Source organism: Vanellus vanellus (assembly GCF_965231255.1).
Source record: "Vanellus vanellus genome assembly, chromosome: 15".
Taxonomy (NCBI): Eukaryota; Metazoa; Chordata; class Aves; order Charadriiformes; family Charadriidae; genus Vanellus; species Vanellus vanellus.
In genome coordinates this window covers 9,546,843-9,571,789 of record NC_138920.1, presented here as the reverse complement: position 1 = coordinate 9,571,789, position 24,947 = coordinate 9,546,843, and the positions used below count along the sequence as shown (strand labels likewise).

Sequence of the window (24,947 nt, the reverse complement as noted above, 5' to 3'; positions counted from 1 at the left end):
GAAGGCAGTAAGATCACACCACGTATAATTACACAGAGCACTGGGGGAAGCAGCCAGGAGGTTGCAGGCTTGGTTAGGGAAGATTGTTGCAAGCTGGCAGGTTCTTTGTTAATTATTGCCTGCTTGTCCCAGATCTGTGTGTTGAAGAGGAGTGATTCTGGGTCAAACCTGTTGGCTCGATGTTGTTCCTGGAAGTAGTTTTATCTCTACTTGTTTTAATTTCCAGGCACTGACTGGTCAGCTTTATGTTAAGAAATAGATGTGACTATAAAGTTAGGTGGGAAGAAAGGTAATTTCTGCTATTGTGGAAGTCAACATGGTGATTATTGCTGTGAATCAGTGCAGTTAGATCTGTTAATATTTGCTATTTGTAGCTGAAACTTATTTTACATTTCTTTGGCATGACAGGTGTGACGAGTGTTGAACTGAATATATGCTGACTGCTGGTAAGGATGCAAACTACCATGTGTCCAGAGCACAGAATGCTTCTCCTTCCTCTTGTCCCCATCCAGTGTGAGCGTGCTGCAGTTTGAGGTGTAGGAAGGCTTAGGAAACAACGTCTGTTGCCGTGAGTACGAAGAACTGCAGTAGTTATTTCTGTAATCTTGAGAAAAGTTTAGATTCACGCCTCCTTCTACCTTGAGACTCCCATAATCCATATTTCAACATATTTGTAGTCCTTGGTTATCTGTCCTTCTTGCCTTCATCCCTTTCTTCCCCTTTCCCTCACCTTGGATCCCAGTCTGCGTGAAGTAAACCAGCGTCAAAAGCCCAGTACAGAACTGGGTGGATGCTCAGGACTCCTGTGTAAACCAGCCTTAAGCACTACATCCTTGAGAGCTCGTCTCTTACTGCAAATTTAAATGCCAAGTGAAGCACTGGTGTCGGGTATGTAACAAATGGATTTGAAACACATAAATTATTAGAATTTGTACTTAAAGAGTGCTGTTAAAGGCAATTGCTGTTGCGCAAACCTTTCTTGGCCACTTGATCTATAGTCTTAATGGAAACAAATCTGAGCTACTAATACCGGTGGCTGCTGGGGCTATCTATCTGTTAATCTTGATTAATTACGTGAATCTGGGACAGCGGTTAATCTCTGGATGCAGTTTTACATGCTGATGTTGTGCTGGACTCCTGAGGCAGCTCTCGCTCAGAATGACTCGAGGTGTCCAACGCGGCTGGCATCTCCCGGCATCCCGTGTTCGTGTCACTGTTCATAAGGTGATGTGGAGGGGCACAGCCTGTGAGCAAGGGTTGGGTTTGTAATCCTTCATCTTTCCCTCCCTGTTGTCAGTTGAGGTGTATCATAAAGCTTCCTACTCCCTGGAGGAGGGTCAATGAATACCTGTATGAATTGGCTTGTTCTTGGGTTGGTTACTGGAAACTGTTCCACCCATGTGGAAGCAGATGCTTCCGTAAAATCAATATGGCAATTCTGGAGCAAAAGGCTATATGGATCCTTCTTAACAGATGTAAATCTGGCTTAAGATAAATTTGTCTTAAGTTGATTAGGAACAGATTAGAGCTAAAGCAGAATAAGGTACTCCTTTTAAACTCCACGGAGATGGCCTGCATTTGATTTTAACTCAATGCTTTTAAAAGCTATTTGATTTCAGTCTCTCACCCCCACAGAAAGATGTGGTCAGTCTCCTGCTCCCTGGACCTTCAGGAGAAGGTCTTTCAGGCCTTCAACTTCTGCCAAGTGTGTAGTTGCTCTCCAGCGAGCCGGCTACTCGTGGTCGCGCGAGGGCCTCGCAGGGGCAGATCCAATTCTTTACGTGTGTCTGTGGCATTGCAGAGGTCCTACGAGCAGAGCTGTTGGGGACTTGTCTGCAAGGGGAAGCATTGCACTGTGGTAGACTGTGGAAAATGACTGCAAAGTGCCTTAAAATCCTGCTTGGCCTTTTCTTAAACCAGTCCTCAGGACAGCCTAATGGGCTTAAGTTTGGTGTTTGCTTTGAAGTTCCAATGGACGCATTTCAAACTGCTCAGCTTTTGTGTCTCTCAACTTCTCCAATTTTGTTTTGTTTCGCTGCTGGATCGAGTTATCTGTGTTCTCTCTGCTCGCCTGCAGCCTCGACCCCTCTGCTGGGGGCAAACAAGGAGGAACCCCGCTCAGAGTGCGGTGGCTGCAACAGACGGGAGGTGGTCCCACCGCATGAGGAAAGGGCTTACTCCTTAAGCCAGCCTACAGACCTCAAGTGCATCCACAGAAGTGTGTCTGTCTGCCACGTTTTTGTTCTGCACTATTTAAAAAAGAAAAACAAACCAAAAAACCAAACCAACCAAAAAAAAAAAAAAAAAAAAAAAAAAAAAAAAAACGAAAAATTGAGAAGCTGGTTTGGCCCACAGCTGTTTGCACAGGGCAGTAGGGCCAGCACCCGCAGCCTTGCCTCTGAGATGGGTCTAGACGAGGAGATTTTGGCTCAGGTGCAGTGTCTGTCTGTCTGTCGTCCTCCTGGAACGTAACTAGCAGCAGGCCTGAAAAGTGGAAGGTCGGTAGGGGGTTAAGCTTGTCACCCACCTTGCCCCCCAAAGCTACTGGTTCTCCTGCCAGTGTGAAGCGGGAGTGGAGCGAGAGGGGCTCTGGCTGCTTGATGCCAACCGTGGTTATCCCGGTGCGCTCCCAGCATCGCCATCAGCGCCAGTTTGCTGAGCTCTTGTGCCACCTAGCTGCTTCGCTGGTGCCTTCAGCTCTCCCCGCGCTCAGCCTGTCTGCAACGCGCTGTTAAAGTTAAATGAAATAAAAGCCAACCATTAAGAACAACATTGCTATTTTAAAGTAGCTTCAAAGAATAGAAGATAGAACTAGTGCTGTTTGCTGCTAAAAGCTGACGTAACTGAGTAAAGAGCTTAAAATGCAATGGGTGTCCAAAACATTTTGCTTTGTAATTCTTTCTGTAAATTTTCATATGATGTCTTGGGGCACAGTTTTTAGAATATGTGTTGCAAGACAAACCAGAATTCATTTCCCTCCTTTTTTTTTTTTTTTTTTTCTTTCTTATTACTGTATTAACTGGAGAGAGATAAGGGAAGATGCGCTGTTGATTAAAACACAGCATTGTAGATGTTCCTGATGTTCCTATGTCTTTTCTGGATTCCTATCAGCTGGTTTAAGCCTGAAAATATTTTTCATTGCCGCGTATGGGCCTGCAGCAACCTCCTGAAACACACGGAGCAATGTGTGGAAGTGCTTCATGCCCTCTGCTGCAGAGCGGGGGTGTCCCCGACCCCTCAGCCCGTGTCCCCGTCTGTGTCCCGCTGCTGTGCGGTCCCCCTCTGTACCCCACCGGCCTGAGCCCCCTTAGCCCCCGCTGGAGCATCGCAGGAGGCCTTGGGGATGCAAAGGCATAACCGGCGTCAGGTGAAAGCGACTGTGACTGTAAAGCAGTAGGAGAGCTAATGCTGCTCGTGTTCTGGCCGTAATGAACGTACTTCGCCGATTATTCATATTAATTGCATTTGAGTTTTATGGGCTGTTAAATGCTTGAGAGCACGCTGGTGTTTCAGAGCCCCCCGGGGAGCTCGCTGGGGTTGCTTTCCCCAGGGCTGCCTGCCGGAGCGGGGCAGGGGCGGACCCGCGGCTGTCTCGGTCGAGGGGCTCGTCCCCTCGCCGGGGGACCCGTCCGACCGCCCCCGCGGCTCTGCCCCTCCCGGTGCGCCCGCCCGCGCGACGGAGCTCCGGAGGCGCCCTGCGTGCACCACAGAGCTCTCCCTGCCGCTTCCCCTTAGCGCGCCCGCCCGCGCTGCGCCCTCAGAGCCGCACTTCCCGCGTTGCGGTGACGTGGAGAGAGGGGGCGGGGCTCCAGCGGCAGCGGCGCAAGATGGCGGCCACCACGGGTGCGGGTGAGCGGGCGGCGGGCCGGCGGGGCCGCGGGCTGGGGGGGGCCGCTCCTCGCCGCGGGGCACCCACGGCCCCCGCGGGCGGCGGCACGGCGGGCTGCCGGCGACCGGGAGGCCCGGCTGGGTGTGTCGGGGCCGGAGCGGCGGCGGCGGCGGGCGCTAGGCCGGGAGGCGCCGGGCGGAGGGGGCGAGGGCGGGGGAGGGGGTGGCGGCGGCGGCAGGGCCGGCCCGAGGGGCGCGGCCCGGAGGGGGGTCCGGGGCCCGGCCGCTTCGCTGCGGTTCCCCGGCGGGCGCGGCCGGCGCCTCCCCGGGGGCTGCCGAGGCCTGGCGGTGGGAGCGGCCCCGGCGGGGCGAGTCCGGTGCGGGGCCGGGAGTGGGATGCGGGGCCCGGCCGGGCCCTGCAGGAGGCCTGCCGCGGCCCTCTGCGGGCGGGCGGCGGGGAGAGGCTCTGGCCAGGTGGAGCTGGGCCGGGCTGCCGGGGCCGGGACCCTCTGTCTGGGCCCGGCCGGGCCCGCAGCCCTTTGCTCGGTCGTGAGGCACGGGCCTGGGGCGAGGGCGGCCCGGCCGCTGGCAGCCGCTGGAGAGGCCCAGAGCCGCCGTGCAGGCGTTTTTCCTAACGTGCTCCTCTTTGGCGAGTTCTGTGTGATTGGAGCTGACCCTCGGTTCTCTGGTCTTCGTATTCACTGAGCCATGACTAGAGCGACTTGAGTGAAATTAGCTGCTTTAAAAATCTTTTTCACTAATCACATCTTCCTGTTACATCAGAAGGATGTAACTTCCTTGTCAGGACGTGTATGCTTCAAGAAATTGGTATATTTTTTTCCTTTAAAATTGCTCCTCGCCTGCTTTGCGTTTGTCATTATACATTAAACAAAAATACTGCAGCTAGATTTTGAAGGTGTTTTTTTTCTGCTGACATCCTGTAATGAACTTCGACAGATTGAATAAATTAGTTTCACTTCTATTTAGCCAGTTTCATTTTCCTGTTTTCATAAGTCTATGTAGGGACTGCAATATTTGTTTTCAAATTGCTTCCTTTGAAGTTTAAATATGAGATCACCAGAAGACTGCTCTTGAAAATACAACAAAAATATTTTTGAATTCTTTTTTTGTGGATAGGTCTGTTATCGATGCCCACTTTCAACTTTTAAGACTAACCGTCACAATGCTGGTAATTCATAATAATCGAGTTTATAAGACCACATTTAAAATGCACTGGATGCTGTCCTGAGAATTACGTTTTGCAGATCTGTCTTTGAACATACATGATTGTGAGGTGTTGGAACACCTGATTAAAATACACAAAAAACATAGTGGAGCCTTCTTCCCCATCTTATGTCACATTATTCTGGCTACCATACTTTCTTAATAATCCTTTCAAGCTGCTGACTTTCCATTTTGTATTTGGCTGGAGGAACAAGGCAAATATTTTTCTTTTTAAGCCAGTGCAGCTTCATGAATTAATTGTCTGGGTGGTCATGGAGGAGTATGTGTGGAAAGGGACTTGGACTGCAGTGACAAAGTCTAAAGCTAGTCCTACTGCACAGCTTTCCTTTTGTAGCGAACAGTCTTTGTGATAAGCTGTCGTTAACCATCATCTGCTAGCCACATTGTGTCTGTTGGATTGCTTCCTATTATTTCATGGATTTCTGAAAGCTGTCTCGTGTCTTCAGCGCTGGAAGCTTGAAGTGATATGCAGCCAGGTAGATACGAGTAGGGGCTTCAGTTTCTTGTGTCTACAATGTGGGCATCTGACAAGCACTGCACTTCAGCTACTTACAAGATCCTGCATGCTTAACTGCTTCTGGGGAAAACAAAAAAAGAAAATCGGTGTGTTGCTTATAAACATGTATTGCAGTAACACTGAACTTTTGCAGTAAACCCTGAATTCTGTTTGGGAGAACCTTCAGGTACAGACCAGTAACTTACATTGATGGGAGCCTTAGAGCTTTGTCCAGCTGTAAATCATAGGCTGTCCTACCAGCAGTGGTCTGTGTTTTCTTGTTGCGTTAGTAAAGGATGGAGATTGTCCTCTTCTGATAAAGAGAGCAACATAGTGTCCAGTTACTGATAGTGGTGGTGGCACTGCAATGCAGTTTGTGTTTCATTTACACTGCACTGAAGGCATTGCCTAGCATGTACAGATGGAGCTCGGAAGTGACACCTTCTTGTTCTCCAGTGCTGATTGCTTTGGACTTAGTAGTATCTTTACTCATAGGTAAAACAGGTTTTGCTAATTCTTGGTTCATGGAATCTCAATTTATTCATATTTGTTTATAAAACACTCAAATATGTTTGATATCTTAAGTTTATAGTTGTTCAGCAAAGGCACTTAAACAGATCTTGAGGATGAAAAATACTCGGTCTTTGTTTAAAAGCAGCTACTGACCCAGTGGAGGAAATGGTAGCAAGTGTCCCTGTAACTTACAAAAGTCATAGGGCTGATTCTGCGATTTAGACAGGTAAGCCTTATGTTTGTATCTAATGAACAGGTAGAAATAAATAACGGCGGGCGGGGGGGGAGGCCCTTACCTGGAAGAAATGTTATGATGCAAGGTCCACCAGTATCACTTACATAGAGGAGAAGTTGATGTTGCTGATAATGTGGGTTTCCCACACACTCAATTAATGTATGAATAAAATGAAAGGCGTGACTCTAATATGGCTCTTCATAGGAGACTACAAACACCCAAACTGTAAGTGCATGTCAGTCCATCCTTCAGACTGAAATGTCACACAGGTACGCTCAGCTGGCTCAGGTGCCAGAGGTGATGTAGCTGAGACATCAAGGGTTGTTCAGAGGCTCACGTACTCCATGGCCCCACAGGAAAGTTGGGCTGCGTGGAGTTTGTGTTGCAGTTAGGTTACAGGAGCTTGCTCCATGTCGCTGTCCTGCAGATTCCAATATTATAATGGGTCAAAACCTGACTATGTTGGCCTATGGAATCCTGTTTTTCTGACTTTCTTCCTGGGAAAAGTTTAACAACCTTATTTAACCTGCTTTTCTCTCGTAGGTGTAGGGGGTCTGTTGCAGGGCTGTGGTAGATACTGCATTTACCAACAGCCTGAAGAACTGAGCAGTAAAATGATTTGCTCAGATTTAAGCTATTCAAAGTCAGAGGAATGTGAAGAACTCCAGAAGGACAATTCATTAGGTGAATGGGCATGATAGTACTGATATATGTGGCTTAATATTGCTAACAGAGAGAATAGGATAGATCGGGTTTAGTACAGTATATTAGAAGCGTATATTTGTAATTGTTGTGGCACCCATAAGATCACGGTAAACTCAAAGTTATGCCTGTGAAAAGCAAATGAGACATTACAACGCGGAGGAAACTGTGTGTTGAAGGGTATAGAAGGTGTACCCTGCCTTTGCAAATGGACCGTGATGTCTCCTTTGGAGTGCACTGCATACAATAGTTATCTCAAAATAAATAATGCCAGCCACCAAGTACTTTCTAAGTCTGTAAGTAAAATACTCAAGGGTAGGGAAAAAGTAATTGAAGAGAAACTGGGAAGATAAATTATGTCTTCTGAAATAAGGTGGACTATAAAAGCACACAAAATAGCAGGTGTTTAAAGATTGCTGAGCTGCTTTGTGTATTTTAATGGAAGGATGCAGTAGATTAAAGAAAAAGGTAAATAGTTCAAAACTCTTACAAGAAGATACTCAGTTGAATCTTTTCATGTATAATGATATAAATTACATAATATATTTGAAAAATGCCATTCTGGCTGAGAACTTACAGTGATTCATTAGGGTATTAAATATTGTAAGTAGGTAAGAATCACAGAAGATGTAACACTGACAAATTTTGTGAAGTGTTTGAAGGCTAGGATTTTCAGCTTATAAGGGTGTTTTTTAACTATTGCAAGTCAAGATGAAACTACTCTGTTTCCACCTACTGATTAGTTTGTTCAGTTTCCTCCGAAGTCTGACCTGGGCCTGGCCCAGAAGCAAAGTCCGGGGCGGCGTGCATCCTGCCTCTGCCGCTCCCCGCCTCTGCTTGTCAGCTCTGGTCTTAAACTGCAGTCCCGTACGGAACAGGTAACTTTGCCTCAGTCTGTCAGTGTGGCGTCTTGCTCTTCAAACCTTATCTTAAAATCAGTGAACCTACTTGTGCATTCACATTTGGTGGGTGGTGTGAATTTAAGAAAACCTAGCGATACTTTGTGGGTAGAAGAGGCAGCTGGAGGAGAGCGCTCAGCTCTCGGTCAGTAACAACTGTTTCTTTTCACAATGCAAAGAGGAAACAGTGTGGTTTTCCCTGGTGAGACTTAGTGTAAAGATTTTGTCCAGGACACTAGTTCTGGGTGACTTATTTTCAAGAGTAACTTCTAGCTGAGCTGGTAATGTTTTGCTTTGCAGCTGCTATACAAGCTATTTTATCAGCTGCGATTTTAACTCTTCTGCTGCTGGAAAGCTTTATTTGGCTTCAGACCTCAATGATACTGCCAGTCTGCCTCAGAAAAATGTTTTAAAGTGATCTCTTTCCAAGTAATGTGCTTAAAGTATTGAAAGAACCAGCGCTCTAGCTTACACACAACAGAAACCACTTCAGGTTGGTTCAAGTGCTCAGGAAGTTATTTTGGATCTACAAAATATCTCAGTATCTGTCTGCATTATCAGAGTGGAAATCATCGCTATGAAGACAATGAAAGAAATCTAAAGTTCCCGTCTCCTAAAAGTTCTTGTGACAGTTGCTGAAAGCCTTTTATTAAGTTTTAAATATTCTATCACTTCTGAAACCATTGTGACAAAGGATGATTATTTTTTTTTTTTACAGTTGCAGTGCTGCAAGGGTAAGATATCAAATTTTCAATAGTTGCAATCTCTGCAGAGAGATGAGAAATGTATTGGAAAAGATGTAATTAAGGCTAAACATCAAATACACAAAAACAAGCAACAGAAGGGGCTTTAACATATTTAAGCAACAGGGGTGTTTAAAGCTGTTAGAGTTCAGTTGAGTTTCTGTAAATCAGGAACTAGTGCAGAAAGCAGAGTTAAAATTGGCCTGAAAGACCAGTTTGATAAGTTGCCTGTTATCGGTGAAGAAGTCAGGAAACCTTCAGCAAAAAGATGGTTCCTCTTTTTAGAGCCCCTAACGAGTGAAGTGTGTTTTGTGTGCTTTGCTGAGGTGTCCTGTGTGGTATGTTTATGCTTTAATCCTGAAGAGAAATGCTTGTAATTTGATTTCACTTTAAAAAGGAAAGAGAAATCCATTCTTAAAGTTTTTGTGAGAGGTATGTATTTTGTTCTACTGACACTGATGAAAAAGATTCAAGAAGAGGATCTACTCTCAAAGGGATATTGTCACAGAATCACAGAATGGTCAGGGTTGGAAGGGACCTCTGGAGCTCACCCCCCCGCCAGAGCAGGGGCACCTACAGCAGTTGCACAGGACGGCGCCCAGGCGGGTTTTGAATGTCTCCAGAGTGGGAGACTCCACCACCTGTCTGGGCAGCCTGTGCCAGTGCTCTGCCACCCTCAAAGTAAAGAAGTTCCTCCTCATCTTGAGATGGAACTTCATATGTTCAGGTCTGTGCCCGTTACCTCTTGGTAACCTTATTTCACTGGTTTCACTGTGCTGTTTTCAGCTTGATAAGGTTTCTGAATTTGGAATTGTTCCCACTATGTAACTGGGGAAAATTAAAAGATTAAAAAGTATAGTCTATCAGAAAGTTTTTAACAAGTTAAAAAAAATACTATATACTTCACATGAACATAAATTTCAGATGCGAAAAGTCTCAGATTGGTAAGATCATTCTTAAAACTGTCATAAGACACATTCAGTTCTGTATTTGTCTATCTTTTGTGGTGCTGTTATAGGAAGTAAATCTGAGAGTGCTTTAAGGTCTTTAAAAGCCCAAGTTGGCATTTAACTGTCTTCCGGGAATAATTCTTTCCTAGTGCAGAACTTTCCTTAGCGAGATTCTGACCAGACACTGTCAAACTCCCTTTGTCTTCCTTTCAGCCTGCTGTCTGCCAGTCTCGTCGCTTAGAAAACAGCCGGGTTGTGAGGTGCCGTGGTAGCGAAGGCTCATCAGTACCAGTCCACCTGGCAGCGCTGGTGTCAGGTGGAATTTTTGACAAGGAAAACAGAAGGTCCTGATTCTGTTTGAAGGCTGAAGAGGATGTCAACCAAAACCTAGTAGCTTCTTAACTGTGACTTTAAACTCTGTAAAGGATACATCCTGACTTTCTGGAAAACTCAGTCTGTAGTTTAGTTTTGTTCTCTAGTTTGCCATAAAATATTTCATGAACTTTTTGTGACTGGTGAACTAGTGGCCAGGGTTGAGACTTCACAAATGCATGTTTACTGAAAACTGTGCAAACCTGTGTCATTGGAGATGTTACCTTGTCAGTACAGCTATAATTTACCTTTCATAGGTTTGCTGTTGTGATTAGTAGTAAATACCTCCTTCTGCTCTGAAATGTTTTTTCAGTTCCATTTCTGGGAGTATTTCTGTGCGGTCAGGCAAGCTGCAAGTGAACAATTATGTAGGTATTACTGTATTTTTCTATCAAACGAAGCTGCTGTTTGGGAGTCTTCCTGAGCCATAGCAAAGGCTAAATAAAAATGCATAACTGCGAGTACTTTCAGCAACCTGATTGCTTTTTAATTGCCTCATACTTTATTTAGGTTTTCTTGTGTTAAATGAAGGACTCTTAGAAAAACAGGTTGGTTTGGTTACTGCCTTGAAAGTCTACACTAGAAAGATTATGCAAGGTATTTATTGGGGGCTGTGAGGATGACATGCAGTTGACTCACGGTCATGTCAGCTGGCACAGGACATCTCCCAGCTCTGAATCGGCCATGGTTTAGCCATGGAAGTTACTTGGCAAATGGCTTGTATGCCTAGAACAGACCAGATCACTTTCTAGGAATCTTGGTGGACAGCAAAACATGATGATGATATGCTTGCGTATGACCACAAGTGATAAAGCTCGTGTGGTTTCTGAGGTTGGGTCCCAGCAGCATGTGGTAGCTGACCATGAGTGCTCCAGGCCATTGCAAATGAAGAGGAGAAAGGGTTGGCTTAATGGCTTCGTGCATCTTTCCAGGCTGACCAGAAGGGTGAATCTGGTCTTTTGTTCTGCTTTGCTTAAGGGCAGGTTATTTAGAAATGATTTAAAAGCATCGATGATCATATGGCCATAGTCTTGTATATGTATATGTGTGGTTTTCTTCCTGTTGAATCTCCTGAGATCGTGTCAGGGAGGGAGCTGAATTACCATCTTTGATGTGACTCTGAACTTGTATTGGGTAGTGGCTGAGGTGCTGGTCTTCCGTGTTGACACCTCTGAGCTTTAGCACAGGGATAAAACATTTTTGGAAGGCAACAATGGTGTTGGACAGGGAGATCTGTTGTGAAGTGACCACCATCTCCCACAATTGTTTTATTTTCTGTGAAGTGCGTAAAAACTCAAATATATGTACTTCACTTTTCCCACCTCCCTTTGCCACTGATGCTCCTGTAGTCCTCATAAGTGAGCGGATGCTATGGAATTAATCTTTTATGTTAACTTTTTCCATGTGATAGGAGCCAGTGCACGATATGAGTAACTAGCTCTCTGTAGATCTCAGACTTGTCAGAGAACTCTAAAATCCTGTGTGATTCTCTTATGGCTCTGATTCATGCTGAATCAGAGCAGCTGTATCTTAGGAGAGCTCAGAAATACTCTCTTCCTGTAAGGTTGCAAAGCCAAGCCCAGCTCTGGTTAGCAGATGTCAGAGCTAAGGCTGCCTTTCAGCCTTGGTCAAATATGTATGTGATGATGTAATTTTTAATTATGTGATCACATAGTTTTCTTCACACAGGATTCCTGCCTCACTTGGTGAACAGGGTGCATGATGCTCAGAGGAAGGGTAGACAGGCAATATTTCTGGTTTCCTTCTTTAGTGTGTGGCCTGTGTCTGCTTACCATAAATCTGATTCCTCCTACGTTACTTGTTTTGGTCTAAGTAAATACCAGTAACTTATCTTTACACCACTGATAAACATGAAGTGGCATTATCAAGTACCAGAGTACAGAGACTGAGATGATACTTGTTAAGCATAGTGATGTCGTGGTCCAGAAGAGAGGGTATTTTTTGGCAACACGACATGTTCGAGGCAAATCTTCCGCTGCTTCTGTGAGCAGGGAGAGGCTCAGGTTGGGTTTCTAATAATAGCCACCGATGGTTTCCTTTGCAGCGTCACCTGCGTTGTCAAAGAGCTGCTGTGTCAGACCGAAGGGTGGAGTTCACCCTCCAGAAGGACCTTTTGTTTGTCTTTTGTTTGTCCTTCTTCCCTGGTTGCTTCTTTCCCCGGGCGCCAGCAGGCAGGGTTGAAGCCCAGACGGCAGCTTCAGGCGTCGCACAGCCATGAGTCATTCCCCATCACCAGCTCTCCCCTGCATCCGCTGCAGCAAAAATTGTGAAATTGGTAGTGTGTATAAGTAAAGGTGGCACCTTGTCCTTCAACTTGTACTTCATCTGTTTCTCTTGTCCACCAGCTCTCTTATGCCCTGTGTTGGAGCTAGACTGCTCTCTTCTCTGCCTCCCCTAATTGACAGCATGGAGAGCACTGGGAATGTAATTAAAAATGATGTGGTTAATCTGTCGCGATTCAGGTATGAACTGCATACTTGAACCATCATATGCCCGAGGTACACCAGATGCGTACCGCTTACTTGTAAGACTTACCAGGAGGGGAAACACTGGAGTGTTTTGTGCAGGGGAAGTGACAGCGGTCCCCAGGAGGTCCTGTTAACCACGGAGGGTTTGGGGCTTGGTTAATCTTATGGTGATGGCTTCACCAGTCCCAACTGACTCATTTCCTTTCGCAGCCAAAGATTTGTATTACTCAGCAGCCATGGTAACAGTGCAGTCTCGCTGGGAGGTAAAGATGTAGATTTGCCATGGAGCTGCAGTTGAGTCGCGCGCAGCAGCCCCTGTGCGTGTGGTCTGGTATAGCCAGCGCAGGTCTGGCGTCTTCTGATGCCCCTTTCTGATCCTGGGTTTCTCTTCATGCTGCTGCTACAGCTGTGTTCCTGAATCCTGTTTCCCCAGAATATTCTTGAGTGTGATTATGTTAAGTGTGTACCAAACTGGCCAACAAACCAATTCCTTTAGTAATTTGCTTTTTTGGTTTCTTTTATGCTTGCTTTGTAGTGAATGGAATTTGGGCAACTGATTCCTCAGCGAAATCATCACTGACGTTTAGGTTCTTTAGGTGATTAATATATTTAAGAGGGATTGTAGAGTTACCCGGAGTTAATAAATTTTAAGCACTGCTACATTTCACAAAGCCTTAGATCCTCTTTATTTTCCACATTTTCAAGCAGCTACAGAGATGGTTTTCCAAGCCTCTACTCAGTCCCTTCCGGATGTCCTCCATGTGCGGTGCCCCGGGCATTCCGGAAGCGCTGCCTTCTGACCGAGAAGTTCACTTCATGCACTGAAAGACTGATTTCCCATTCCCTTTCTGCTATAATAAATAAGTGACAGTGAAGAAGGGGATTAATTATGATTTTCTGTTATTACGTGCTGGTGGATAATTAACTTTGTACTACTGGGGGGAAAACCCCTCCAAACTGCAAATCCATCCTTTTTGTATGTCAGATGAAAATAACTTTGCTAAATATATCCTGGCAATAATTTTGTTGCTGTGGGAGAGAGACATGCTTCATACAGGTACCTTGAAGGAGAGGCGGTGAGCTAGAGTGCATTTACATTTTGTGGTGGCTGAGGTAGGGATACCTTGAAGAAGAATGAGTAATTAAGTCCCCTGTGGCCTGGGTTCAAGATCTACCTTCACCATGGACTTAGTGTGTGACCTTGGATGTGTCACTTAAGCTGTCTATGCCGGTGTTTTCCATTAATGTAATGGGGCTAAGAAAATTTTGCTATTTTGCTGTGTGTTTTGAGGATAAATGTGCCAGCAATTAAGAAGTGCTGAAATTCCTTGGTGGTAGAGGTCATAAGTACAAAGGATGCTATTGCTGCTGACAAAGCCCACTTAAATTAACTTCAGATTAACCTACTAATGTTATGAAAGAGTTTTATATGCTTTGAATGGTATTTTTAAAAGCTCTGAGTAAGTTGAGTGATATCAAGCCTTTCATGGTGTCATTTTGTAGAAGCTTCTAAATTTTTATACTATAAATCATATAGACAAGTGCTAATTAGAGCTCCATAATACCCTGTGTATCTCTGAATGGACAGAGATTTCCTTTCATTTTACTGCCCGCCCTGATATCTGGCCTGTCAGCCTTCTAGCATGTTTAATGGTGAGTACCTTGGTTTTGCTTCATAAATCTAAGCTAAATATGGGGATATCTTCTTCATAGCGTTGAAATATTGTAATTCAAAAAATAGTGGTATTTTTGTGGTTTTTACCCAAAATATATTCTGTAGAATGACCAAAAGTATCAGTGAAATTTAGCTTTATTTCTTTACTAGATTGCTCAACTCAAAATATTTTTCTGATTATTTTCAGGAGTAAAAGTTCCTCGTAATTTTCGTCTGTTGGAAGAACTTGAAGAAGGTCAGAAAGGAGTAGGTGATGGAACAGTTAGCTGGGGCCTTGAAGATGATGAAGATATGACACTTACAAGATGGACAGGAATGATTATTGGGCCTCCAAGAGTAAGTAACCACTTAAATATTAAAATAGTACTGTTAATTTCTTTTTCACCCCCCTTTTCTTCTCTTAATCTAACCAATGAAGTAGAAAACAACAAAAACAAGTGAAAAAACACTTCAGCCCAGTGATTTATGTTGAAGGTTCAAGTTCCATATAGTAATGCATTTCATGTATCTATATGTCTGTTTGCTTATGATTTGGAATTTAGTGCCTTTATCTGGTTAGTTCTGTTAAATGTCTGCTTTATATTTACAGATTCATTAAGACATAACTTTTGAGATTCCAGGATGCTAGTATCCTGTACTCTTGAATACAGCAAGGTTTAAAATCCTTCGGCTAGTGAGATTACATATGGAGCTAATGTAGGTAAAACGTGGATGTTTTGTTCAGTACTGCTAGTCTTTCTGCTGTTTCTTGTTGAGTTTATGGGTTTGTTTTTATTGCAGCAGTACTGACTTTCTCTTGTAGAGTTTCAGCTAACTCAAGAAACTCAAATTTTAACGAGTTCAGTTTCTTTTCTGAATGTTCTCTCCCAAAGTTGCTTCTTCCGATGCTACTAGTCTTTGTGGTAGTATCGTTGTGTTCTCTCTTTCCCCCTCTCATCCCCAGACCCTACTAAACTGTGGGTCTCTACTCTCTGGTAGTGAACTTCATTGTACATTGTATGTATGCATGAATTCCAAAACCAAAACTTGTCCATTGTCTCCGGTTTCACCGTGTATCACTGTTCTGTTGCCTTATTATCCTTACCATGAAGTGCAAGTAACTGATTCCCCATCCTGCATTAGTAGATGTTATCTTCTGTGTCTGGCCTCAGTAATTCCTTCTCAGTAATTCCAGTTTCTCCATCTACTATATGGAAACCTTTTCAGACCTTTAATCTTGCCACTGCCCTGTGTGTTTCCGTTCTGTCAGTTGCCTTTTCTGACGCAGGATGAGGTTGTACAAGAATTTATATTATAATGGCATTACACATGCAGTATTTTCTGTCTCATCCAGAAGTGTTGTTTACTTTTTGTCTGCCATTGTTAAGATCTCCCATTTGTGATCATTTCATTTGTTTATGGTATGCCCAAATAATTTTCTAGAACAGCATTTGATTTTAGAACATTAGGAGAGCGTTAATGAGCCTGTATTAAGACTGTGAAGAAAGCTTACTGTGTGCATACGCTTTATGGAATATTTAAGCAACCTTGAAATCTAATTTAGGAAATTAAATAGAAACCGAAATGTGCAAACAGGCATATGCTGACTTGTCAGCAGTGATAGAAATTTGTAGTTGATGTCATTCTGCTAATCAAGCCTAGAGGGCCATCACGGAAGGTGATTCAGCTGTGCCTCTTTTGTCTTTCTGACACACTTATGAATATAGATTTTTTCCAAAAGTGTCTTGAGTTTTTTTGAGCTTATTGCTTGAAAGCAACAGGCTGTATTGAGAGAGATTTTGGGAACTTTCTGTCATTCTTGTTTGCTAAGTGGCTGTCCTGCTTTTAGCACTGTTCATACTCAGTTATTTTATTACCATTTTTTTCTTAATAGGATGTGGGAGTACTGGCTCTGGAAAAAAAAAAAAATTAAAATCCTGTTTCCTTCTGGGTAGAAAGCAGTCATGCTTGTAGCAGGTGGAAGAACCTTTCATTGGGTATCCCGGAGGGAAAAATGAACCATGGCGTAGAGTTAGATGCGTGCTGCTGCTCTGCATGTCCCTGCTACCATACATGGAAGTGTGCTTCTCCTTCCCAGACTTTGTGCGGATGGTTTCACAGCCAGTGATTCATCTTGTTTATACAAGCTATTTAAAAACAGTGGCACTGTCAAAACGTCAGCTTTATCTGCACATAAGTTACATTGGCTAGAGACATGTGCACGGTCGAGGCTGTCCATTCACTAGTCTTAATGTGGTGCGGTTATTTGCAAAGACCCTAAAAATCCGCACAAACCTGTGAGCTGTTATTGTTCTGTGCACAAGGCATGCGCAGGGACTCGGTCAGGAGACCCAGGCAGTCCGAGCAGAGCTGGCAGATGACTTTTCTTCCCCAAACTTTGTGACAGCATTCAGTTTGTCACCGCTCTGGCTGGACATCCAAAAGGCTGCCTGGCCGAGGTGCTGGAGGAGTGATCGCGAGGTACCACTGCCAGCCAGTGCTGGCCGGGCGCTGGTCCTGCTGTGGGTGGCTGCAGGCTGGTTTAAAGCCGCTGCATTTGCACAGATGAGAAGCCGCTGCATCCGGAAGCGAGTTCTTATATTTTTGGTAGTTGTTTGCATCAAAGCGCTCAGTAATATTAAGAGAAATATTAAGATGTTCAGGGGCATAACAGGCCCTTGAAAGGGATTGTGTGGAGTTCTAGATGGAGAAGTTTTTGTATGTTGGGCAACTGTTCCGAAGATCCTGCTGGAGCCGTGGTGCTCTGCTGCCACAGGTGAGCGGGAGCTGCCTTCTGCTTCTGTGTTTCTGCGCTCACACGTTTGCTGGATTTTTGCTCATAGTCACTGCCTTGTGAGTTTAATGTTCATTGCAATGTTGAAGGTGCAGGAAATTGTGTCAGAAGCTCTAAATCTGGAGAGATTGCCTGTCTGAACTTCCCCCTGATGATCCTGTCCCTCTTGTATGCGTCTGCTGGCTGCCTGCGTTGCCCAGCTCAGCTAGAGCTCTGTGCCAGGCTGCACCAGATCAGCACGTCAAAAATAGTTATTCTCAGGATGCAGAATAACATTAACTGTTGTTTCTTTTCATTAATTTTAAATATTGAAGAAGCCTTGTTACATTTGTCTCTATTCTATACGCGTTGAGTGGTTAGTTAAAAATCGATGATCCGGGATTTCTGTCTATTAGCTGTTAAGTACAACAGTGTTACTGCTGTGGAGACAAAGTGATAATGCTGTTTGGGATCAGAATGTACTTTACAATGTGTTGAATCTTGGAGCGTTCCCTTTTCTGAGAACTGGCACATTGGTTTATGACCGAAGAATATTTTTCAAGTGCAGTTCTAGGACAGGCCGACTTTAGATAGTTGCCTAAGCTAAAGCTGTGGCTTCAGTTTCCAGGTAGTGTGTCTGATTAGTAAACTGATAAAAACAAAGCTGCTTTATAAGGATTGGTTGAAAAGTAGGTATCTGAGCTATATGATGATTCAAAAAAATCTTTTCAGTTGGTGAATGGGAAGCAATGCCCGTTTCATTCCTTGTATGAAAATGTGACGCTTAAAAGACCAATAGAATTTATTACCCTGAAGAGGTAACATTTGATACTCTGCATATTATAAAATGAACCCAAAACAGATGTAGCCAGCATAGTATGTAAGTGGCTGCCCTTATGTTTAGTAGTTTGCACATCCCTAAAGTAACCACTGTTTTAACGAAATGTTTACTGAACTTCCTGGTGTAATTGTTCCTCCTTTTCTTTTCCCCTCAGACAATTTATGAAAACAGAATATACAGCCTTAAAATAGAATGTGGGCCTAAGTATCCAGAAGCACCTCCATTTGTAAGATTTGTAACAAAAATTAATATGAATGGAGTAAATAGTTCTAATGGAGTGGTAAGTTTTTAGTTTTTATTCATTTTAATGTGGTTTTCATGTGCAGCTTCAAATTAACGCTGTGTTTATACTTGCAACTTGCTTAACTACTTATTGCTGGCTGGTGCCATTTTTCTTGAGTAGAAGGAAAGGGGGTAGAAGGGAAGTATGCGAGCCAAGTATGTTCTGAAATCAAAATGTGGAATTTACTTTTCCTGCCCTTCCACAACTCGCAAATAGTTGCACCGTGTGGGGATTTATTATGCTTTTAGGAAACCACTTGCTTGCTTTTGCTTTCTTTGGTTTCTCCCGCTCAGGTTCCTTATAGGATCTTTAGTTGGAGGGTGTGGGGGGGGGAGTTAAGTGTATCAAATGTCTCGATTCTGACAGGAATGGTGTTTTTGTCTATTTTAGGTGGACCCCAGAGCCATATCAGTCCTAGCAAAATGGCAGAATTCTTATAGTATCAAAGTTGTTCTGCAAGAGCTTCGGCGTCTAATGATGTCTAAAGAAAATATGAAACTTCCTCAGCCACCTGAAGGACAATGTTACAGCAATTAATTAAAAAAAAAAAAAAACAAAAACAAAAAACCATGCCCCCCCTTATTCAATTTAAGCTGTCTTCATTTTCCACAGTAGTAAATTTTCTAGATGCATCTTGTAGACCTCAAAATACTGGAAAGGAAGTTCCCATTCAAAGGAAGTTTTTCTTGAGATACTGTAAATGATACTAATTTTTTTTCATTTGAAATATAAGTTGTGCTATAACAAATAATCCTGTCGTGTAACCACTGTCCACATAGCTGAACTTCTGGTATCAGGAAAAGTCTATTTAAATTTATTACTGTCAAGACCAGTGTGGCACATCTAACTTAACTGTGAAAGCATACATCCCACAATCACCTTGCTGTGTGTCTGGCCTGGGTTGTTATTTTTTTTTCTTTTTCTGTCTTTTGCAATAGAGTCGAAGCTCAGGGCTATTTATTAGAGTAGACACAAAGGTTTTCGCTTCCAGTACTACACTGGGCTTTATGGACTACTAATGGGGATGTGTGCTAACCTCGGTCATCCCTCCCTTTGTGCTATCTCTAGTAAAGGCTGAATGTGACTGTGGTCGTTTTTGGTTTTTTATTATTTTTTTTAAATGCCCTGATAATCTGGGGCAAGCTTTCCTTCTTCCCTTTGGCCAAGGCATAGATTGTATTTCTCTTCCTGGTCCCCCTCACCTGTGGCATGGGCTTTGGGTGAGGGATTCAGGGTTCTTTTAATCTCTTTCCTCTTCCCCTCTTTTTAGTGGGGGTGCTGCTTTCTTTTTGCCCCTCTTTGTGACTCTTCTCACCCCTGGCCAGCAGGGGTAAGTGTTGGGGCAATAACTTGACTTTTTCCCTCCTGCTTATCATTTTGGGTTTGCAACAAATTTAGTCTTCACCAGCCTGAGAAACAAGAGTATCTATTCTGCTCGCAAACTTGGATTTTCCCTGTCCCTCCGGCACTGCTGCCACACCGCCAAGCTGGCCACGGCTGATGTTATTAGATAGGCTTTTGACATGGTGAAAAGAGCAGTAATTTACCAGGATTGCCGAAATCTTCTGCTGCCAAACTTTAATGGGGAAACTCTGCATGTAGAGATTCTGAACACACACTCCCGCTCTAATAGTTGTATTTTGGTGCTTTGGATTGACCCAAGAATGTTAACGAATGAAATGTTGCACTTAGGTTTGGCCCTTGTAAGACGTGATGACTATAGACAAATCAAATCGGTGTAGTAGATTTTATTAGAATTCTGTAAGTCTTGGGAGAGAAATCCCTTCAGTGAAGATTTTGGGGAAGTGGTGCATACAGCAGATTAAGGACCGTAATTGGCTTTGCGTCCTGGCAAATCACTGCCTTTTCTGGTTTACTGTTTTGGACCACTAACTGCTGAAATGTGGATGCAAGCTTACGTACAACCAACCTAGTGTGTCCTAAGTTTTATGACAAATTCAGTGTTTGTGTAAAAAAAAAAAAGAGGAAAAAAAAAAAAGAAAAAAAGAAAAAAGTAAAAATAAACACATTTTAAAGCAGCAGCTGTCAAGTCAATGAACAATTGATGTTTCCATTAACTCTTTGGAGGAAAATATTAGTTGTAAGGATTTAACATCCTCTGTAATTAAAGTTTAACATAACAGTATTCCATAAGCAGCCTTTTTATTGTATCAGACCATTGCCTGATTTTAATATAATAAAAAGTGTGCATTAATATTAGAAGGCTTTAATTGTATTTATGTTTAGAATTTTGATCCCTTATGGAATTCTTGATTTGTTGGAAGTATCTTCCTACAGATCACATTTAGCTAACAGTATGTAAACTGGTGGCAAAAGGCAATTGTCTTTATCCAGCTGCTGCTGCTGTGCCAAGGAGAATCTTTAGGTTTAGTTTAAACCTCAGACTCACATAGACTTGGCAGTTGGTAACGTTACGTGATGCTAAGGAAATGAATTTCTAGATCCATGTGCTGTCTGAAGGTGCTCTGTCATGGCAGTGACCTTTATGTGCTGTAGTCCTGAGGAAATCAAATCCCCGCGCAGTTGCATGTTACACTGTCTGTCAAGTTCAAGGGGAACTTCACAACGTGAAATTTTACCTGTTTTCCCTCAAATAGTGAAGTGTAAAAAGCTGACCTTCTCTTCAAATCTGGATAAAAATGGGGCAGTGAAATTTTGGCCTTTTCCAAGCGTAAAGTGTCTCCAGAGGATTGCCGGAAGGTACCCGTTGTGCATTCACTTCAGCGTTGTGGTGAAACAAGGTTCTTCCTGGGTTAGCAATGAAAAAGGGAATGACCTTTTGTGAAATATTGTGAAACTTGCTGCTGGCTTCTAGCCTGGAATACTTCTCAATCCTTCGGTAGCTCGGAGGGTATCTGTGAAGACAATGCGACTAATACTTTGTCAGCATCGTGTGTGTGTGTGTCTATTTAAAATAGTTTGGTATCTAAAGATGTTAAATGGGAATCAGAACAATGCCTGATAATTATAGCGGGCTGCTTGATTATCTCTGATTTTTAGAGCTGTTGTAAGAGTGCCCTTGCCCTGTTCAGGAGGATATGGTTGGTGCATGTTTGGGGCCTCCCCCAAGCTTCATCCTTCAAGTTACGGTTTTAAAACCTTGAAATTATCTGTTTTGCTTTGCAAGTTGTACAGGTTAGAGCATTCCACCCCGACACGGGCCGTGCTGCGCCAGGAGCTCTGCTGGCAAGAGCCATGTGTTAACAACATTTGCCATATGAAGTTGGGTGGTGCTTTAAAAAAATAAAAGGGTTCACTGTAAATTTTCTCACAGCGGAGTTGCGCTCTTTGAACACGTCAGGGCCCCAATGCGCTGCTGTTCCACTCGCGGCCAAGTAGGAGCAGTACGGAAAAATAATGCCGTAAGAGTCAGCTGCCATTCAGTCTGCGTGTTGTAGCTTTGTCGGTGATGCGACATACAGACCACGTAGTGGAAGAGACCAGTCATGCCGCAGCCTGGTTCCTTGTTTATGCCTCAGAAGTGAGGTGGGGAAACGAAACTGTCCTGCCTGATTTATCCTACCTCTGGCAGTGTAAAGGCAAAGTGTTTAGTGGATCCCTGCTGACCTTCAGTTTACGACCTGAACCAGTGTCTCTAAAGAGAAAGATATGAAGGGATAATAAATAAAAGAAGTGTATTGGCCATATTGCTGTTCCTTGGAGCGGGCGCTGCTGGCGGTGGCTGAAGCAGCGCTCAGGGAGGCGGCTGGTTTGAGCAGGAGCTCGCCGTGGGGCCGCCCCTCGCTGGTTCCTGCGGAGGGTCTGCGGGCCATCCTTGTACCAAACCGGCTGGACAATTCCCGTAAAACCCCTCACCTGCCGCTGGTTTCAGGGCGTGCGGAGCGAGCCGCTGACTCGGCCCTCAGGAGGAAGACGGTAGATGGAGCTAGCAGGCTTTGCAACGCGCGCCTCTGAGTAAGGTGCAGATGCTGCTCAGCGTCAATGTTGAGTCCTCTTGTGGGAACCACTTTTAATATTTATCCTGAATCGATTTCAATTTTAAAAGCCTGTTTATCGTGACTTTCTCACTCTACAGGCATTAACTTGCGAGGGAGAAACCCAGCACTGCAGCGAGATTTTAATTGTTAATAAAGACTAACTGTTTGCTTCTTGCTTTGTTGTAATTAAGCTCTGTGTGTGTATATAGGGAGTATATGCTTAAATATGCCTTTTCTGTACTCTTTCAGCTTCTTGCAGTGCTTTGGATTTAAAGTTTAAATTTCTTCCACTGTCATTAGAGTAATAATTCTTAAGCCAGCAAGTGTCATCAGCCGCTGTGTGAGGCACCAGGGCTGTCTGTGGTTCGCCCGAGGGCCCTACGGGGACGCGGAGCAGGAGCAGCAGCCGGTGAGAGCGACCGTGCCCGTCGGCCTCGGGCAAACAGCCTGACGAGGGACGGGCCGCTCCGAACGCGTTACGTTAGCGCTGCTTCAGAGCCGGGGCGCTGGAGCGCCCTGCGGCACTGCCAGGCCAATGCCATGTAGAGGAGCAGTGTTAAGTTACGCCAGTTTTACCGAGGGAAGCAAACCCAGCAGAGATAGGCAGCGGGCCACGCTCTTGCTCCTTTGCCGGGTACAGCCTCTCTAGTGTCTTGCCGGAGTTGCAGGAGCTGTTTGTGGCTTACCTTGCTGTTTGTGGGAGTTGGCCGTTAGGCGTTTGAGGTCAGTGCTTTACCTACAGGACAGTGTTTCCTACATCAAGAAACAGCGCAGCAAAGTCAATGTTTTTTTCAAGCTGGCACCGACTTGCACTGAAACAAGGGGCTTCCAGTTCTGCACAGACCTGTGTATATATGTGTCTGCTTCAAGCTCTACCTACCTTGAGCTGAAAGAAAGTGAAGAGAATTTGATAGTGATATTCTTAATATTTTATTTTTTTTTACATATTATTTCATATTTAAGAAGCATTTTCTGATGGCTTTGAGTTTTCCTAAGTCGGTGGAAATGGCCGTATTGCATTAGTCTTTGGCGAGGGGGCTTTCCAAAGGCATGCTAACCTTGCTGTTGACTAAGATGCAGGTCCCTTACTAGCTTCTCGTTTTCTCTGGTCTTGCTGTAGCAGATTGCTGGAGAATGTGCTTAACTTTTAAGCCTGTGAAGAGGCTCAGTGAAGTCAAATTTAAGTTAGGCGCATGCTTAAGTGCTTTGTTGGACCAGAGCCAGCACGCTCAGCCTCTGCTAGGAAAGAGACTTTTCCAGCCTTTCTTGAGCATCTTGAGCATCCTAGCCCTCCCTTCTTGGTGCTACGTCCTTGGTGCTTGTGCCTTTACATTTTCCCCCGATGTCTTCCACGTTTGTTGTAACAAAAAAGCAAAGAGCAGAAGACGCTGTGGAAGATAAGGAGATAAGCTAGATTCTCATCGTTTTATATCTGTCAAGCATCTTGTCGCCTTTTTCATCCTTATCTCCTTTTAAATAAAGCCTACAAAGGGTTTTCAGAAATGTGGGTCCTGTCCTAATTTTCTGCCTCTCGAGCCAGGTTGTTGGTGGCTGTGCCCTAACACGTCTAGAAAGCCCTGCGGTACCTTGACGGGTAATAGAAGGGGAGAATAAATGTTAAATGGTCTGGCTAAAAGTCCCTTTCCCCTCTCCGTTGCTCAACATTTATTCTTTTATGTTGTATTATTTCATTAGCTCTCCACTCACCAAAGAATGTTTCAGGATAGCCAAAGCTGAAGTTTCTTTTGGAATAAAAAGAAGCAGGAGTTTTGGAAAGAAAAGAGAAGCAAACTTTTGAGCCGTCTTCATCAGAAAGGATGAGTCCGTTTTCCCTTCTACTCGCTCTTTTTATAGAGCTGCTTTAAAACCACGTGTTCGTAATTGGCCTGATAATGGTCTCCAGATCTACAGAGAACAGAATTTGTGTTTGCCTCGTGGTGGAGGCTTTGTGGGGCAGGTATGTGCTTATTTGTTGGTAATAAGTGCAGGCAGAGGGAAGAGGGGGCGGCAGGAGGCTGGAGGGCTGGCGGCACTGATCCTGCGCACGCAGTGCGGGGCAGGGCAGCGGAGAGAGGAGTGGGTTTGTGAGCTGGCAAACAGCTGCTTTCTCCCCTCGGGGCAGGGGGAGCACACACAGTCACCCGCCTTCAGGAGGATTCCTGGAAATTAGGAGTAATACTTAATTACAGCGTTTTGTAATCACTGAGACTCGGATGCTGTGTAAACGGGATCGGGATGTACACCGGCTGTGTGTGTCATCCCGGAGCGGTGAGCGGGGCTGCAGAAACAACCGCAGCAGAACAGAGATCTCGGTAAGGTATCTGCCAAACTTCTGTCCCTCCGAAGAGACCTCTTAAATCCCTGGGCTACCAGATTAGATGTTGTCCAAGGTTAGCGGCCAGATGTTTCTCAGCTGCTTGGACTGGTTTCCAGCTGAGACCAAGTGAGTGGCTATCCAACATGTAAGTATTAATATAAACATTTTAGAGGCCTTGCCTTGAGCGAGCCATTAAAAACTTCCCACGATACTGCGAGCGATGCTGGCTTCCTTAGAGAGCATCAGTATTTCGTATATCGCACTTGAATATCCTGAGCGGGTCAGACGCGGGCTGCCACCTGCTCGTGCAGCGCTGGGGCCGGGCCTCCCCCTTGTTTTAGTGGCGCCAGAGCAGTGTGGTCCCTGGAATTTGATTATTTGTGTTAGCAGATAATTTAGGCCAGAAGGCTGCGAGTGTTCCCTTCCTTCCCTGCATGTCGTCATGCTTCCCAGCAAAACACAGTCCCGGGTCCTGTGTCCCTTCCCCTCCCTCGCCCCACAAGTACAACAGAAACGCTTCCAGCGTCCCTTCTTCTGAAGGGTCACTGTCCACTCATTTTAAGCTTGGTTTTGGCTTGTGCAGGCCTGCCAGAAGTGGAGGATTTTATTAAATCCAGCATGTAGAGCCATGTTTTGAATTATTACATG

The 24,947-nt window shown here is 44.5% G+C and overlaps 1 protein-coding gene across 3 annotated transcripts; it reads left to right on the top strand.

The window, feature by feature from the left end:
• Positions 1 to 548: 548 nt before the first annotated feature.
• Positions 549 to 21,254, top strand: LOC309678138 (ubiquitin-conjugating enzyme E2 variant 1). 3 transcript variants are annotated; one of them, XM_082491089.1, is made up of 4 exons: positions 549 to 568; positions 14,335 to 14,483; positions 17,895 to 18,020; positions 18,414 to 21,254. In XM_082491089.1, the coding sequence occupies exons 2-4, from the start codon at positions 14,439 to 14,441 to the stop codon at positions 18,558 to 18,560; spliced, it is 318 nt and encodes a 105-aa protein (XP_082347215.1). In that variant the 5' UTR covers positions 549 to 568; positions 14,335 to 14,438; the 3' UTR covers positions 18,561 to 21,254. The 3 variants fall into 3 exon arrangements, with proteins under 3 accessions (XP_082347215.1, XP_082347214.1, XP_082347213.1); XM_082491088.1 differs by lacking the exon at positions 549 to 568 and adding an exon at positions 3,808 to 3,843; XM_082491087.1 differs by lacking the exon at positions 549 to 568 and adding an exon at positions 3,809 to 3,849.
• The last annotated feature ends 3,693 nt before the right edge of the window (positions 21,255 to 24,947 follow it).